This window comes from Coturnix japonica, chromosome 5, assembly GCF_054131305.1.
Source record: "Coturnix japonica strain WE chromosome 5, WE-NBRP24, whole genome shotgun sequence".
NCBI classification, from domain to species: domain Eukaryota; kingdom Metazoa; phylum Chordata; class Aves; order Galliformes; family Phasianidae; genus Coturnix; species Coturnix japonica.
The window spans coordinates 43,385,909-43,400,966 of NC_140667.1; the positions used below are offsets into that span (position 1 = coordinate 43,385,909).

The 15,058-nt window shown below is 41.1% G+C and overlaps 1 protein-coding gene across 6 annotated transcripts in view; it reads right to left on the bottom strand.

The window, feature by feature from the left end:
• Positions 1–566: 566 nt before the first annotated feature.
• The window catches only part of PRIMA1 (proline rich membrane anchor 1), a 46,116-nt gene continuing 31,624 nt past the window's right edge, over positions 567–15,058 (bottom strand). For 2 of the 6 annotated variants that reach the window (XM_085549402.1, XM_015865352.3), the window contains one exon: positions 567–5,071. In XM_085549402.1, the coding sequence (XP_085405528.1) occupies positions 4,972–5,071 (100 nt within the window). In that variant the 3' untranslated portion in view covers positions 567–4,971. Of the gene's footprint in view, positions 5,072–7,618; positions 7,845–15,058 lie in introns of all 6 variants that reach the window. The other 4 variants (XR_004307368.2, XR_004307371.2, XR_004307370.2 and 1 more) reach the window with 4 other exon arrangements.

Sequence of the window (15,058 nt, forward strand, 5' to 3'; positions counted from 1 at the left end):
TATTGCTCTTCTTTATATTTGTGTTGGTTTGGGGTTTGTTCAAGAGATCCTGTAAACGGGGATGTGAAAGGGACCAGTGAAATCTATTGATCTCTAGGAATTAGGCAGACAAATCTTTGTTCCATGAGGAAATCCCATCTAGTGAATTAAAGCTAACCAAGATGACTCCAGGCTTGGAATAAAAATCACCCCATGAAGGCCTGCATACAGATGATCTTGTTCAGGAACTTGAAGGTGCCTGGGGAGTTATTTCAGGGACTATTGTTGTTTGAACAAGCAAGAACCCCAGTGTGGGGTGAGGGTAAGAAATGGACAAGGCTAAAATCTTGCAGCAGTGCACAGAACTGGGACTGAAACTCAGGGTTGGATGAGATGCACCAGAACCCAACCAGACGTCAACAGCCACAAGCTGTGCTGAAGCCAGAGCAGAGAGCACGTTTGAATGAACAGGGTAAATTCAGCAGTAAAAGAAGTGCCGAAAGAAGCACCACAGTCATTTCTCCCTGCAGCATTTCTCTTCATCGTGTCCCAGCTCTCAGCTACACAACCCACAGGACACAGGAAACTTTTTACAAGTACATTTTTATTTAAAATAAAATTAATTATGGTGCCTTTTTAAAATAGGGTACTGCACAATCTGTATTTGCAACACAGTTTTTGGTACGGAACATACTTGTTGAGCAATATCCTTAAATACTAAATATACATTAATGGCTTGTTTGAGAAACATGACAACATTAATTCTGATTTATTTTTTTTTCTCTTTAGTTATTTAACCACCGATACAGATTTCCTATAAATAATATTTGTTTTCATCTGTACATGTGGTACACAGTCAAGAAGGCAGATCTTAGAGTATTTACATTCATGCATTGATTCAAACACACTATTTTGCAGTTTAAAATAATACATTTTTGTTTGTACAGATGCAGGGAGCATTGTAAATACATATCTACCACAGGCCTGATTCTCCATTGCTTGGCAGCATCTATGGCCATTACCTGGTTGGAGAAGCAGGGCCACGCTCGCTTCACATGCTATGCATGACCATATGGCATGCAAGACTGGACAATTAGGTCTCTATCTAGATATATATCAACATATTTATATCTTAAACTTGGTAGAACTCTCCTCTTTCCTTCTATGTCTGTTTTTGCAACATCTGTGCAAGGTGGAGACGCATTCCTGGTCACAGCCCTGTGGTGGGTATGAGCCAGGGAGGGCTGCAGGGCTGAGGCTTCCTGCAAAACATGAACATGTCAGCTTCACCTTCTTGCTGAGTGCTGAGCAAACTCAATGCTTTGTAGCTCAGGCCCTTAAAGTGCTGTCTATGCTTGTGTTGGTACTTAAAAAGAAATGTTAATTCTCTCCCTCAGACTGAACGAAGTGGTTTTCTATTTTGCAAGGCTATCTGTTGGTGGCCAGAGGGTTCAGAGTAGAGCACTATGCTTTTGCCTAGAAACAGGCCATCTTTGTAACTGCTGAGGATCTGCCTATTTTGTGAATGGAGCTATGCAGGACCTTTCTGTACCTAAAAGTAAACTTGCGGTGCTTGTGAAGCTGTATTTTGAACTGCCAGTTCCCCAGATCCAGAGTCTCTGCTTAGTCGAGTCCTTATCCATCCAGACGTTTACTTCCTTTTGTATTTAATGATGGTTCAATAAGGAAGAATAGAAAGCAGTTTCAGAAAAGCTTTCCAAATAGACTGTAGAAAATTAGACAGACCCTTAAACCACATAAGAAAACTTTAAAACTCATTCCCCAGAGACGCTGCCTTTCTGGCTTGTCTTTTCTGAAGACTTAAATCTGATTCCAGCATACTTTTCCAAGAGACCTTCTGAAGATCACCTTCAGATCACCTTTGATGCATTGTAGTCAACTGCATCTAGGTGCTCAGGACTCTACAGGCAAAACTGTCCCATATGGAATTTTCTATTTCTCCCAGCCATGCAGCTGTGTGTAAGTGCTGAGAGCAAATGACTAGAGAAGCAGGGAGAAGCAGCTCCCAGCTTGTCTGCTACTGCTCTTCTGTGGCCAATAGACTAAGAAAACACATGAAGGAATGTTTATTTATGAAGTGCTTTGGGCAGTACAAATATTATGTAATGATATTCCCAAACACATTTATTTAATACCAGCGTGTTAAATATAATAGCATTATAACTCTGCCTGTGCAAGTAAGATACATACACATCTCTCAAAATACTGCCACGGAGGTGTTAACTATTTTATCTCAATTATACAGATGGGTAAATTGAGGCACAGAGAGGCAAAATTACTTGCTAGTAAACAGCAGATAAATGGCAGAGTTGAAAATAGATGCCAGTCCCCATGTGTGGCTCCTTGAAATGTGCTGCCTCCCTGCTCCACACCAGGCTTGAACATTTGTGTTCCACTGAGAAGACCTCCGGGGCCTGTGAGAGGTTTGCTCCTGATTGCTCATGCATCAGGATTTTCTGTCAGCGAGGCCATTTTACCACTGACATCACTGAAAATAAGACAGTATCCACTGATCACCTCTTTAGACTTGTTCTTGTAGAAACAGACACATTTTGATGAACATAATGAGCTACAAATCCCTTTTGTGATTTTGGCTTTACAGAACGTGCCTTTAAAGCTTTAGTAGGAAACAAAAAAAATCAAGAACCCTTAGGAGAAAGTGCTAATCCTGAGCCTGTTTCATGCTAAACTCATCTGCATTTACACTTCTACTCTCAGCTAAACTTGCAAACAGTCTCACACTGTATCACATTTAGGCAGAAAGAACTGGAGTAAAAAAAGGCAAATATTGGTAACTACAACAAAATAAATGTTATAGCTTAAAAAATATTCTAGAAATATACTTGTGATATTTTTATTATAGTATTTAGGGGCTAAGTGCTTTAGGCAATCAACATTTAGGATACTAGACTCAAAATGCAAATTCTGTCATTTTAATCTCACTTTGGATGTAAGAGCATATCGCTGTATGTTGTGCAAGCACACAATGTAAATATGGAAGGTAGTGATTGTACTCTTGGGCAAAGGGTTACTTATTCCCTTTAACTTTTATAATTGCATTCACTTCTCAAGAAAGTCTAGCTTTTAGAAAATAATTTTATGTAGCTAAACCTTTAAGTAGTGGTGACAGGCCATAAAGCTAAATGAATAACGCCACAAATTCCTCAATGGTGGTATATAGCAGCAATTCATTTTATCATTAGAAAGATGCTTATATTTACATATACTCTACTGGTTAATAGGTAATAGAATATTAGAGGTGGGCGTGATCTGAAAATGCTGATTTGAACACCCTGGAGGTTATTCAGGGAAGGTGTTCAGAACCTTGTCTCCCTCTAGGCCAAACTACATCCTAGAGGTAGACTGGACGCAAACAGGAATGTGTTCAAAATCTGGTTTCTGCAGTTCAGGCACATCCTATGTCAAACTGAAAATATAAGTGTGTTGCATTAATGACAGAAGTGACAGCTGGGGAACAGACATGTCCCAGAGCAAGACTGAGTTGGTGCCCAGGAGTTACTCGCAGACATGGAAACCAAATGGAGTCGGTGCTTGAGGTCCAGACAAGAAGCAGGATAGAATCACCGTGTTGTTACTTTCAGCACAGAGGTAAATGATGCCATATGTGTGGTGATGGGACACAAAGGAAAGTCTTCAGGAGATAGAGAAAGACCAGCAGCTCAACTGCCTTTATCCCAAGTGTTGCTTACTGATTCTAACCTGAGGTCATACATGAAATGAATTTGGGTGGATTCAGCTTTGCTTTAAGTAGTCAGTAATCTATGCCATGGAAAGTACAACATTAAGCTATTACACTGAATTTGGCACAATTGGCAGTCTCTGCCAGGATAGGTGGAGACTGAATTAATGTGAACACAGCCAGCTTACCAGGCCCTCAGAAATGGTTCTCCAAGCCAGACCTACAACATCCTCAGTGGATCAGATCAGTTCAGGATACTCAACGCTTTCAGGAAGCAACACTCACCAATGAATGAAGAGGACTTCAAGGGGCTGCTCATCCTTTCAACACAATCCCACCCAAATACTCCAGGATGTAAACAAAAACTTTCCTGTAGGGGTTTCCCTGGCAAATCAGCATGAAACAAACACAGAGAAATGTGTAGACTTTCACCAAAAAAGAAGTTTTTTGTTTGTTTTTTTTTAAAAAAAGAAACATGATGCAAAAAACGGAAGCTGATTACAAAGTAATAATTTTCAAAGCACCTATTGATCCTGTCCCTCATTAGCAAAGCTAATGACTACATTAATGCTTTTTCTTTTGCCTGAAAAGTCTTCAGCCATGGAAATTGCATAGTCACCAGACCACAGACAAATTTAAGTCACAGTTCCATGCAATTTTTGGTTCCTTGATGGCTTAATAGATTTTTTTACCTTTGTTTTTCTTCTTCTTCATCTTCTTCTTCTTCTTTTTTTTTTTCTTTTTTTTCTTTTTTTTTTTAAATGAAATAATAAGAATGGTAAGAATGAACAAAGTATAAGCGTACAAAGCTGTGAGGTCCTAGGTGAAAACACAGCTCAGGCTGGAGAAGTATGTAGGTGACAGCTCCACCGTTGATCCTCAGGCTCATTTAAAATAAGCTGCTGTCACTCCAGCAGATCACTTTTTCCTCTGATGACCCTATTTAAGGAGCTTTTTGGGAGTGCTCTATTCAGACTAAGAACTGGGGGAAGAAGAAACAGGAGGCATCATGATGTTGCTTTCACAAGATGCAGCATGCAATGCTTTGTGATGCCTTTTCTCTGGGCAGCTTGGATCTACGTCCCTTGGAGAAGCAGCAAGCCTGAAGAGCAGTCTGCTTTTCTCTTCTGAATCACTGATACGTGCGCTATTTCTGAAATGAAGTCCTTGGCCACAGAGCTCCTTTCGCTGCCTTATTTCACCCACCTTGCATATTCCATGCTGTGCTTTAAAAGTTTACCACCTCCTGAGAGTCAGTAGGATCTCAGGGATTATACGACGGCATTGTTATCAACTGTTTTGTTGTTCTGGGAGGAGGTCATTGCATATTCAGCCCGACTGGTTCCATTCTCTTCTTTCCTCATGGGTTTCCTTAGGTGATCCAAGATTCGGTGATGTGTAGGTAGGGTGAGAGGAAAAGAAAGGACAGAAATAAACATCTTATTTTTCAATACAGAAAAGCAAGGACATTAAAAGGGGTGTTAAAACGCTGACTTTTTCCTTTCTATTTTCACTTTCTGAACAGAGGTCAAATCAGCAGTTAAATTTTGTTAAGCCTGATGATTCACCCGGAAGGTGAGGGGTCTGTTCCTAAGCCACACACAGGGCTGATTGTCTCCTCATTGCAACCTGCCAGCTCTTCACTACCTTCATCCTGGGAATGGAGGCACAGGCTCTGCATTGGCCTTTCTCCTCCAAGTGCTACACCATTAAAACTGTGCTGATGGCCAGTTGTGTCCATAGAGGACCCAGGTCACTCACCAGTTCAGCCACTCAACAGTCATCATAAAAACTGCAGTTCAGAAGAGAACTCCTGCGAGTAGGTGTAGATACGTGCATCTGTGGTGATCACCCCAGAGACTTCCTTCACCATCAGTGAATAGAAAGAGGTACTTTTAAAACAAGATTAAGATCAGCTGCAGTGGATGCCCAAAATTAGCCAGATTATGCTCAGGGCGTCCTTGTTTCTCTGCACTGCCTGTGAAGGAAACCTAGTTTACAGTCTCAGAGAACTCCATGTAAATGTTGAAGCTAGTGACCATTGGCACCATGAGCAAAAGTCCTGTAACAATGTTAATTCACGTAAATGTTTCCCTCACCATTTCTTTGCTCAGAAATGGTGTAGCCTTTATTTAAAGCCAAAGCTTCATGCACAGCAGGAGGCAAAAGCTTTGTGCTTTCCAAAAAGATATTTCACACGTTTGTGCCTTGAGTGTAAGGTGCTTGTAAGGGCAAAAAGAGAGATACATAAAATATAACATTTCCTGTTATTATTCTTAGCATCATTTAACAAAGCAAACAACAATTGATAAAAAATAGTTAACAATATTTAATTTTAGCAGATAAAAGCATTAGTGAAAGGTACATTGAGAATTATTACAGGAAGATAAGTTTGTTTCTCTTGTAATCTTGCAGAAAATACATTTGACTGTGATGTCTTACTCCCCTCTTTAGCTGGTGAGGGTTAAGGCTTGTTAAAATTAGCAATCAGTCCAGCAGTTAGAGAGTGAAAATGGAAGGGAAGAGGAACCTAAGAACTTTGTTGAGCTCCATTTCAACTGTTAGCATGCTGTGCCTGACTGGTTTTGGAAAAAGCTCCTGTGACTCTACTTATCATGCCATTGTAAAGCAGCCTCCACCCCATCACACTCCAGAGAAAAGGAGAATCTGATGGCAGCATTTCCCCCATTTCCTCATGGGCAAGCAAAATGCTGTGGCTCTTTTTAAACTTGTCTTTTGTTTTCAAAATTCATTTTATTTTCCTGTTCCAAACATGACAGTTGGCTTTATGAACATTCAAACAATGAAGGCATTTTGGCCACTATCAGCTCTGTCTCCTTCTTTCTTTATCTTATTGTCTTAAGTGTTTCTGTACCCTTCCAGCTCTACTTGCTTTCCCTATCTAGACTTCTTTCTTCAGGAAATATCTTCCTTTCACGTTTATCTACTTTTTTTTTTTCTTTTTTTTTTTCTTTTTTTTTTTTCCTAGAGGTGATTTCAGGAATGGACACCTCAGTCCTTCTGAAACTGCCCTTTTCCCCTTCTGCCCTCTTCTAGCTTCTGTTTTTCTTGCTCAGGAGCAGCTGTTTGCTCTTTCACTTCCCTAGCATGGAGCTGAGTGATTCAGAGACTCCCCTCTGACAGCAAGACCTCTCTGAAGAGCCTGCTGGAGAAGCTGCCCTTGATATTGTACTGCTTGCAATGGAATTCACTCAAAATTATTTGTTCAGAGCCTGAAAACAGTGGAATGCAGATTTTAATCAGGGTTCTGCTGGTTCTCTGCAGCTCCCACATCCTCATCTGCCTTACCAGCTGCTCAGGGTTAGTGTGAGTGAAACACAGCAACTACCTTGGGGCTCAATGAAATGGCAATTTGAGTCACTTAGTTATTCTTGGCAGAACTGAAGTTCAGGCTTGCAGACTGCTCTGCTTAACTCCCTCAATTTATTTCCAAATGCATGACAGATATAGATTTGGGGTCCCACTTGCCTCAGTTACGCTATTTAAATCATGGGCTTGACAGTGCTTTATGCATTTATCACATTGATTAAAATTGACTCATGCATTTAGATAATGAAAGACTTTTTAGTGTATTGTGAATTTTAAACCACCTTTTTGCATTAGGGTACTAGCTCTTTTTGTGTCTAACTCTGTGTGTCACTATTTCTTTTTCCCCCAAAAGTACACAAGATCCAAGTACATAAGTTCTCCTTTTACATGCCAAGGAGAACCCTATTACTCTATTTTCTGCCTGATAAGTAAAGTTATACGTGATCTTCCTACATGTAATACTTCAAGATCCCTTTTATTTGAAATGCTGTGGCCCTGTACTTTTCCAGTTCTGTTCCAGGGTTGCTCTTCACTGGTAAGAACAGATGAGTCAAATTAGTGAGGGAAAGAGCAGGGAACTATTCATACCTGACATACGTACTTGGTGGCAGGTGAAACAGGCTGCTTGCTAAGTGCTTTGCATTGCTTTGCAGTGTGATTTGCTACACATTTGCTTTAGCAAGCAAATCGTTGCACTCTTCATGCAAAACAACTGTGAATGAAAGATAACTTCAACTCTGTAATACACGCCTGAAATGATGCATCTGAGTCCATAATGACCTCTCCACCATGTATGCATTAATTTGCAAGAGTCCTAAAATCAAGAAATCATCAAATAGCCATTTACTAGAGCATTTCACATGCTAAGCTTCAATTTCTGATGAGGTTCTGGTAACATAACATGATACATTTTGTTTGAAAAAGAAAAAAAAATCATATTGGCTTATGGCAGCTCTCTGCAGTCCTGTGTACAGTTCAACGTAACAATGCACATTCAAACAGGATTTGTATGCTCTGACTTTAGAAAAGATCCTCCTCAGTGGGACTGGAGAGAGAACTGGGAAAAGGTAAAAACTTACGGGCTGAGATAAATGCAGTTTAGTAGGAAAGAAAAGGAAGGGATAACAGTAATAACAATATAGAGAACATGTGATGCACAACACAACTGCTCACCACCTGCTGACTGCTGACCAGTCCCTGCTTAACAGCAGCCATCTCGCCATGGCCAGCTCCTCCCTGTCTTACTGTTCAGTATTTCACCATATAGTATAGAATATCCCTTGGGCCAGTTGTCCCAAGTTCTGTCACTTCTCAACTCCTTGTGCTTCCTGCAGCCCCTTTGCTGGCAGGGCTCCATGAGAAGCTGAAATATCCTTCACTTTGTGTAAACAATGTTCACTACAACTGAAATCCTAAATGCAAAAGACAAATTCAAAACATACCAGCCTTTATAAAGAAAATGAACACTATCTCAGCTGACACCAGGACAGGAAGACATTTTTTGGCACTTGATGATGTCTAATCACAAAACTCAGCTGGTATGTTTGAATAACACCCTCCTGCCAGCTTTTACTACTGATGTAAATTTAGCATAGATGTAAGTCTATTTTTGTAATACAGTATTTGTGGCAGAGTAGCATGGGAGGGTTTATCTTTATTTTTTTTGCTCATTCTTAAACAATAAAAAAAATATATATATATGACTTTTTTGATAAAAACATTTTAAAAACATTGATAAATTCACATCCTGCCAGAGCTCTGATACTCAGCTCAGCACTGCCAGGAGATACCTACCTTCACTTGGGATTTACTGAAGGAAATGTCTATTCTGCTTCCTACAAAATGGGAATAGAGCAACAGTTTTCTCTTTAAAAATGCAGTCAGGCACTATGCCTTCCCTGCTGTACATTGTTTGAGGAGATGCCCAGTGCCCAGATGACCACAGTGCAAGTCTGCTCTTTTCTGAACAGTGGTACAAAACTGTAAATTGTACTTAAAATGTACAATAAAGAAAGATAAATAGCTGCAGACCTGTTCTACCACAAGCCCCACAGTGATTCCAGAGCCCTTCCTGTGCTTGTACATGCTACAGCTTCAAAGCTGCTCTCCACAAGAATGAATATTTCATTACCTATCAACACAGAAAAATGAATGTTTTTCAGTAAAATTCGATATCATCAACACACTTATTTGCTTTACAGGATTGCTCTATCCTCAAGTGTACAAATGAATTACCCATGCTGTCTAGGTACATGCAGTGATCCAATAGCAGCAGTATCCTTCTGGGTTACAAATTTTTCCAAGAAATGGGGTAGATATCTGATACGTGTATTTTCACACACTTTGCTGCTGGAACCCAAGAGAAGATGATGTGTGGGCTACAGTCATTCTTCAGAAATATCCTCATTTAGCAGACATGGACATGGAAGAACAAATGTTAAAATGTATTATTCAGTTACTGGACCATCTCTCTCAATAACCAGAATTTTTATAAGAATGCAAAGAAAGTGAATGAAGGGTGTTTACATCTCAGCACTGTAGGTGTTCATCAAACAGCAGCTTGATTCATGTTGGGCATCAGCCACCAGAGATGAATCTGTTCCCATAATAACAACAGCTGGGAGAAGCAAGCTTGCTTTCTAAGACTGGTTTGTGAGCAGAACCCCTGTTAGAGAGGCTCAGTGCACTATAGAAAGTTGATTTATGGGAGACATCTGTCAAATCTAGAAAGCTTGTGTGCAGCTGCTCACCAGCAGCCCTGCCTCACAACCAATCTAGGCTGGCCAGCCTGGTGCGATGGACCAGACATACACACAGCTCATGCTTTGAAGTAAAAAGGAAGGTCACTTCTCTGAGATGGTTTTCAAGCCTATAGAAAGGGAGTCATATTCTGACTTCCTCTGACTGTCTCAGAGAGATCAGAAAAGTTCAGTCTGGATATTATTTATATGACATTGTAAAGGTAGAAACCAAAGAAGTCCTAAAGAAGAAAAATCTTTGAAACTTTAGATTTTCTCTATTCAATTAGACATACATGGACCATCAGTCTGTCCACAAAACAAGCAGCACACTATTACTTGTAGGAAGATGTTACTGGCTCAATTACTTTCCAGGTACAATGCAAATGATTTACAACTGTAATGAAAAACAGCTCCATCTGGACAAGTTACTCAGTTAATCTCCTACATGGAGATGGAGAGAAGATCCGTACAAGTGCATTTGCTAGAACGGATGTGCAAAACGGAAGAATCTCTTTCACAGCACTGCAAATCATGTTGCATCAACAGGCTTTGATCTAGCCCTAAGATAATGTCTCCTAAGCAAAATTTCTTCTTTTCTGAGTGTTCATATGAGAATTTTAAAGCCTGCAATTTATGACTTTCCCTCACAGCTACATTTAGCTGACCAATGTCTGGAGTATACTTAAGCGGGACCTGAAGGCATGTGGGCAATTTCCACTTTGGGGTGTTTGGGTGACAGTCAAATCCCCCTTGCTGTGCAGAGATTGAATGTCTAGTCTTTGCTGAGTGCTTCTCACAGCAAAAAATATTTCCATATGGAGCTGCTCTGCAGCCATTCATCAGCACTTAGAGGCCCCCTGAGCTCTTGGAAAAAAATAAAAATGCAGTGGGCAGGGCTCCTGCTGCAGAAATGCACCTACCCCAGCCTACTGTAGACAGTGGGAATGCATCTGATAGGAGAATTTGGCTTCTTCAGACCTCAAGTAAATGCAGTAGATTGCCGAGTCACACATGAAATTTAAGATGTGGAGTTCACTCTTAATTTATTTTCACCAGGGCAAAGTCAGAGTAATTCCACAGGCTTTGGTGGACTTGAGCAGGATTTATTCTAATGTTCCAAAGGAAGATCTGGCTCTGGGAGCCTATGGTGATGCAACTGGATTAATACTCAGCCTTCAGTTAAACCAGCTTTAGAATTATGCTCCTTACTTATCACTCATACAAAGCCTATCATAAGAAGCATCTTTACTACTGGACAATTGACTGAGGTAACTGATAAAAGTACTTTCAGTGACCCCTCGTATTACATCCCATCCTCTGTACTCATTATAATGATCTTTAAAAGGTTTTATTGACTAGTGAGATATGACAGCTGACGTTATCCACTGGGTATTCTCACTCTGAAATACATAATCGATGTGTTTTGATGACAAAAGGAAATAAGATGAATGGGCCTAATGTGAAACAATGAGCTCATGCAGCTGACCTTTCAGCTTGGCAAAAAGCCACTAAATGGAAAAAAAAAAAAGAAAAAAAAAAAAAAAGGAAGAGACATTTAAAGCATGAAATAAAGGCACCTTACTTTTAACAAAGCCAAGAAACATCTGAAGTATGGCCAAGGCCACAGCCAAGCAACACAGAAACAGTCTTGCATTGCTGGTACATATGTAGTGTCCTCCTAACTGAGATTGTAGGTAACTGTTGTGTTAGGTAGGATTTGCCTTAGCAAGTCTATAATTAAAGAGAGAAGCCAGCTCAAATTTCTGTTCTAACCTCTTATGGAAGACAATAAAATTGCTTGAACAATTTAATCTAATGAAAAAAAAGAGGATGGGAATGGTTTCAGGGAATAACAGAAAGGAAAAAGGCTGTTTAAAAGGAGAAATAGGAAGCAGACAGGGGTAAATTTAAACTGGAGATGCAGATAAGTTTGCTGTCCTCGGAAGAACAGAGGTTTGAACTGGGACTGCTGGAGGAGGAAACAAGGAGGAGTGAGTGGAAGTGACACAGGTTCAAGAAGGAGACTGATACATGTACGGTAGTGCATAGGAAACTGGTAATCACAGCCTGAACCTCTGATTAACCATCTGAGGCAAGTGTCAGGTCAGCTGTGGGAGCACAGGTGAAGGTAATTCAGCTGTGCTCCCAGAAGTGGTGGAGCCTGACTCCATCTCTCCTAGACTTCATTTAAGGGCTGACCACCATGACAGCAGTATCTCTTTTGGAGATCACTCTTTTGTGGAGTTTGGGTGACCAGCCTCAGCATTTTCTATCTAGATTGAAGACCTCCAAATTGGTGAGTTTCTCCTATAGATAACCTCTGGCTATCTATTATACTGCCATTCTTGTATTATCTCCACTATATACTACTATTCTTGAATTATTTTTTACTCTATGGGTAGGAATTGGTTGTGGTTTAACATGGCAGGCAGCTAAGCACCACGCAGCTGTTCACTCCCTCCAATGGAGACAATTGGAAACAAAACAGAAATTGTTACTTGAGATCTTCTTTTAGTTCCCAACGCTCTCCAGTCTTTCTGGTACAGACTGAACAACATTTATCACTGTTGTGTACTTTCTGTCCTCAAATTGCTTAACGAACATTAAGAAAATCTGAAGAAATGTGCTATTTAAATGCCCCCTATATCAATCCTGATTAAAACCTTGTTTTTTTTATATAGTCAAGGCATCTAAACATATATGTTGAACAAAACATGAGAGCAGCCTAATTGCTTTATCAGGTATGCTGGCCAGTAAAATCAGTTATGAGCTATTACTTAGCTGAGCTCCTGGGTAGAAGTTGCCCTTACAAAAGGGTATTTATATGGGAAGTGGAGGAGGGAAAGCTGCAGGAACTGCATCCTATGTCTGCAAACTGGCTTGTAGTTGGTGTATGGTCCAATAGCCAATTGGACTATAAACAGGGGAAAAAAATGAGGGGTTGAAGTTGTAAGGTGGAAGAGAGAGCAAAAGCTCTTCAGTGCTCTCACAGTCTTTGAAGGACGTTATGTCTCTTACCACCCAAGCAATTATAGATATTGCCATTCTAGGCACTGGGCTTTTCCAACCCCAAAACAAAGTTGATCTGTGATACTTTGTGCCCAGATTTTTTGCTGAATGCAGATGGCTAACTGCATATAGTTACCCTGCTATTTGATCCCTTGAAAATGTAGGCAGCATCCAGACAGAAGGGCAAGGCTACTGCTATTTCAAATAATCATTTGGGTAGAGTTTCACGTAATTATTTAAACAGGTGCATTCTGTGCAGGTGAAACAAAATTCTCTACCTATTTTCTAGTGCAGAAATGTCTCTGATAGAAGACTATCTACAGGACAAATAAATGCAAGGAGCTGGGAAGAAAGCTAAAATTTGTAAAATAAACATACCTGCAGCTTTCTGTATCACTTCGCATTTGAGGCAATCTGCCTCTATTACCAGTTAAGAGTAAAACCAGTGATTTCCAAGCAGCTGCTCCTGAATATATCCAGTCACAGAGGAAAGTCTGCAAAGCCAAATCCTTCTCTTTGCGAGAAAAATACATACCCTCCATAAGGTGACTGTACACAGTGGCCCCAGCTTTCCCATGTTCCAGATGTGTAAGTGGGCAAGTCCATATGGAGGCAGAGCAAGCAGCAAGTCATATGCACAAAGATTGCGATTTATGGAGTTCAGAAGCTAAGTAGATTCAGCTAATTTGTAACTAAGGAAGGATTCAGTTCAGCCTGACTCCACATTCAGAAGACCACAGGGCTCTCGGGGTTAAGAGCAACTGAAGGGAAGAGCCAGATTAGCACTCAGTTACCACTGCTTGGGTGTATTAATGTCTTTCACAGTGTTTTGTGCCACTGCCTCCAAACGAAGACACCGAACAAGGTACTGCACAATTCCTCTATCTGGGGCCCTTTTGCAAAACTGTTTTAAGGCAACAGCAAGAAAAGGAACAACCTTATTTTCCTATTTTTGACTTGTAAACAGAAGAGATCAGACTCTCTGTGCTTTACTCCACTAACAGGCTTTAGCTTGGGGTAAAAGATGCAGGGATGCTCCTATCTCCAAAAATGCCTTCCAACATAGATACTTAGCAAACTCTCAAAGCCAGACAATCTGGAAGCATGTTCTCCAGCGTGATGGTATTGGAATGGGTAACAATGCACCTGCTGACTGAGTAAACAATTGAGGAACAAGGCAAGCATGTGGCCAGGCAGGACCAACCCAGCAAGTACTATATTCTCCCACACTGACCTACAGCGCATCTTGCCTTTGCAGCAAGGCTCTCCCAAAGTGGGAGCTGAGTGCTGCTTAGCAACCCAGGAGCATTATAAATACATAGTACTGGGGTGCAGACAAGGAAGGATGGTTGAGCAGAAATCAGAGTAAGTGCAGAATCTGGCAGTGACTCTTGTTATGCCTCAAGTTGTATGGCCTCTTGTATAGCCTCAAGTTTCACCAGGGTAAGTTTAGGTTGGATATCAGGAAAAACCTCCTTACAGGAAGGGTTGTTAAGCACTGGAATGGGCTCCCCAGGGCGGTGTTTGAGTCACCATCCCTGGATGTGTCTAAAAGCCTGTTTGGATGTGGTGCTCAGGGATATGATTCAGTGAAGGGTTGTTAGGGTGGTATGATTAGGTCATGGTTCTTTAAGGTCCTTTCCAACCTGAGCAATTCTATGTTGATTCAACTTCATGTGGTTGGTGACTGTCCAGCTCTGTAACTTATCCAGATCCTTCTGTGAGGCCTGTTTTCCCCAAGGGAGTGAGCAGCTTTGATGAAAGTGATGGGAAGAACTGGTGCTTTCCTGCTCCATGGGCAGGACAAGCGTGTGGTGGCCCCAGTGCAGAGCAAATGAGGTCCAGACAGAGCCTACCAGGGACAGCACTGGACCCACAGAGGAACTGCTGGAGGTAAGGTACTCATGCATGTGGCTGGGTTCAGTCCTGGCTGTTTTGGCTCTTTTCACGCTGTGGCAAGAGGGCAAATACCAGCAGTGAGGGCTGAAACCAGGAAGTTGGCTAGAGACAGCTAGATACGACTTGAAATTCAGTAGAAATAGCTGGAAAGAAACATAGGGTGACAGTGATGAATCAGGGCCATACTTCTCTGGCTTTTTCTTCCTAAATCATTGGGTTTTAGAAGGCCTGCAAATCCTCTCTGTCTGCTGAGCCCACAGGGAGCTGCAGCAGTTCCAGCAATGGAGAAATCAGGCTCCACTGCTGTGACTCCAGATGTGCTGCAAATTCTCTGTGGACAGGGACAGGGAATGATAAAAGCACATAGCAGGTTCTTAGG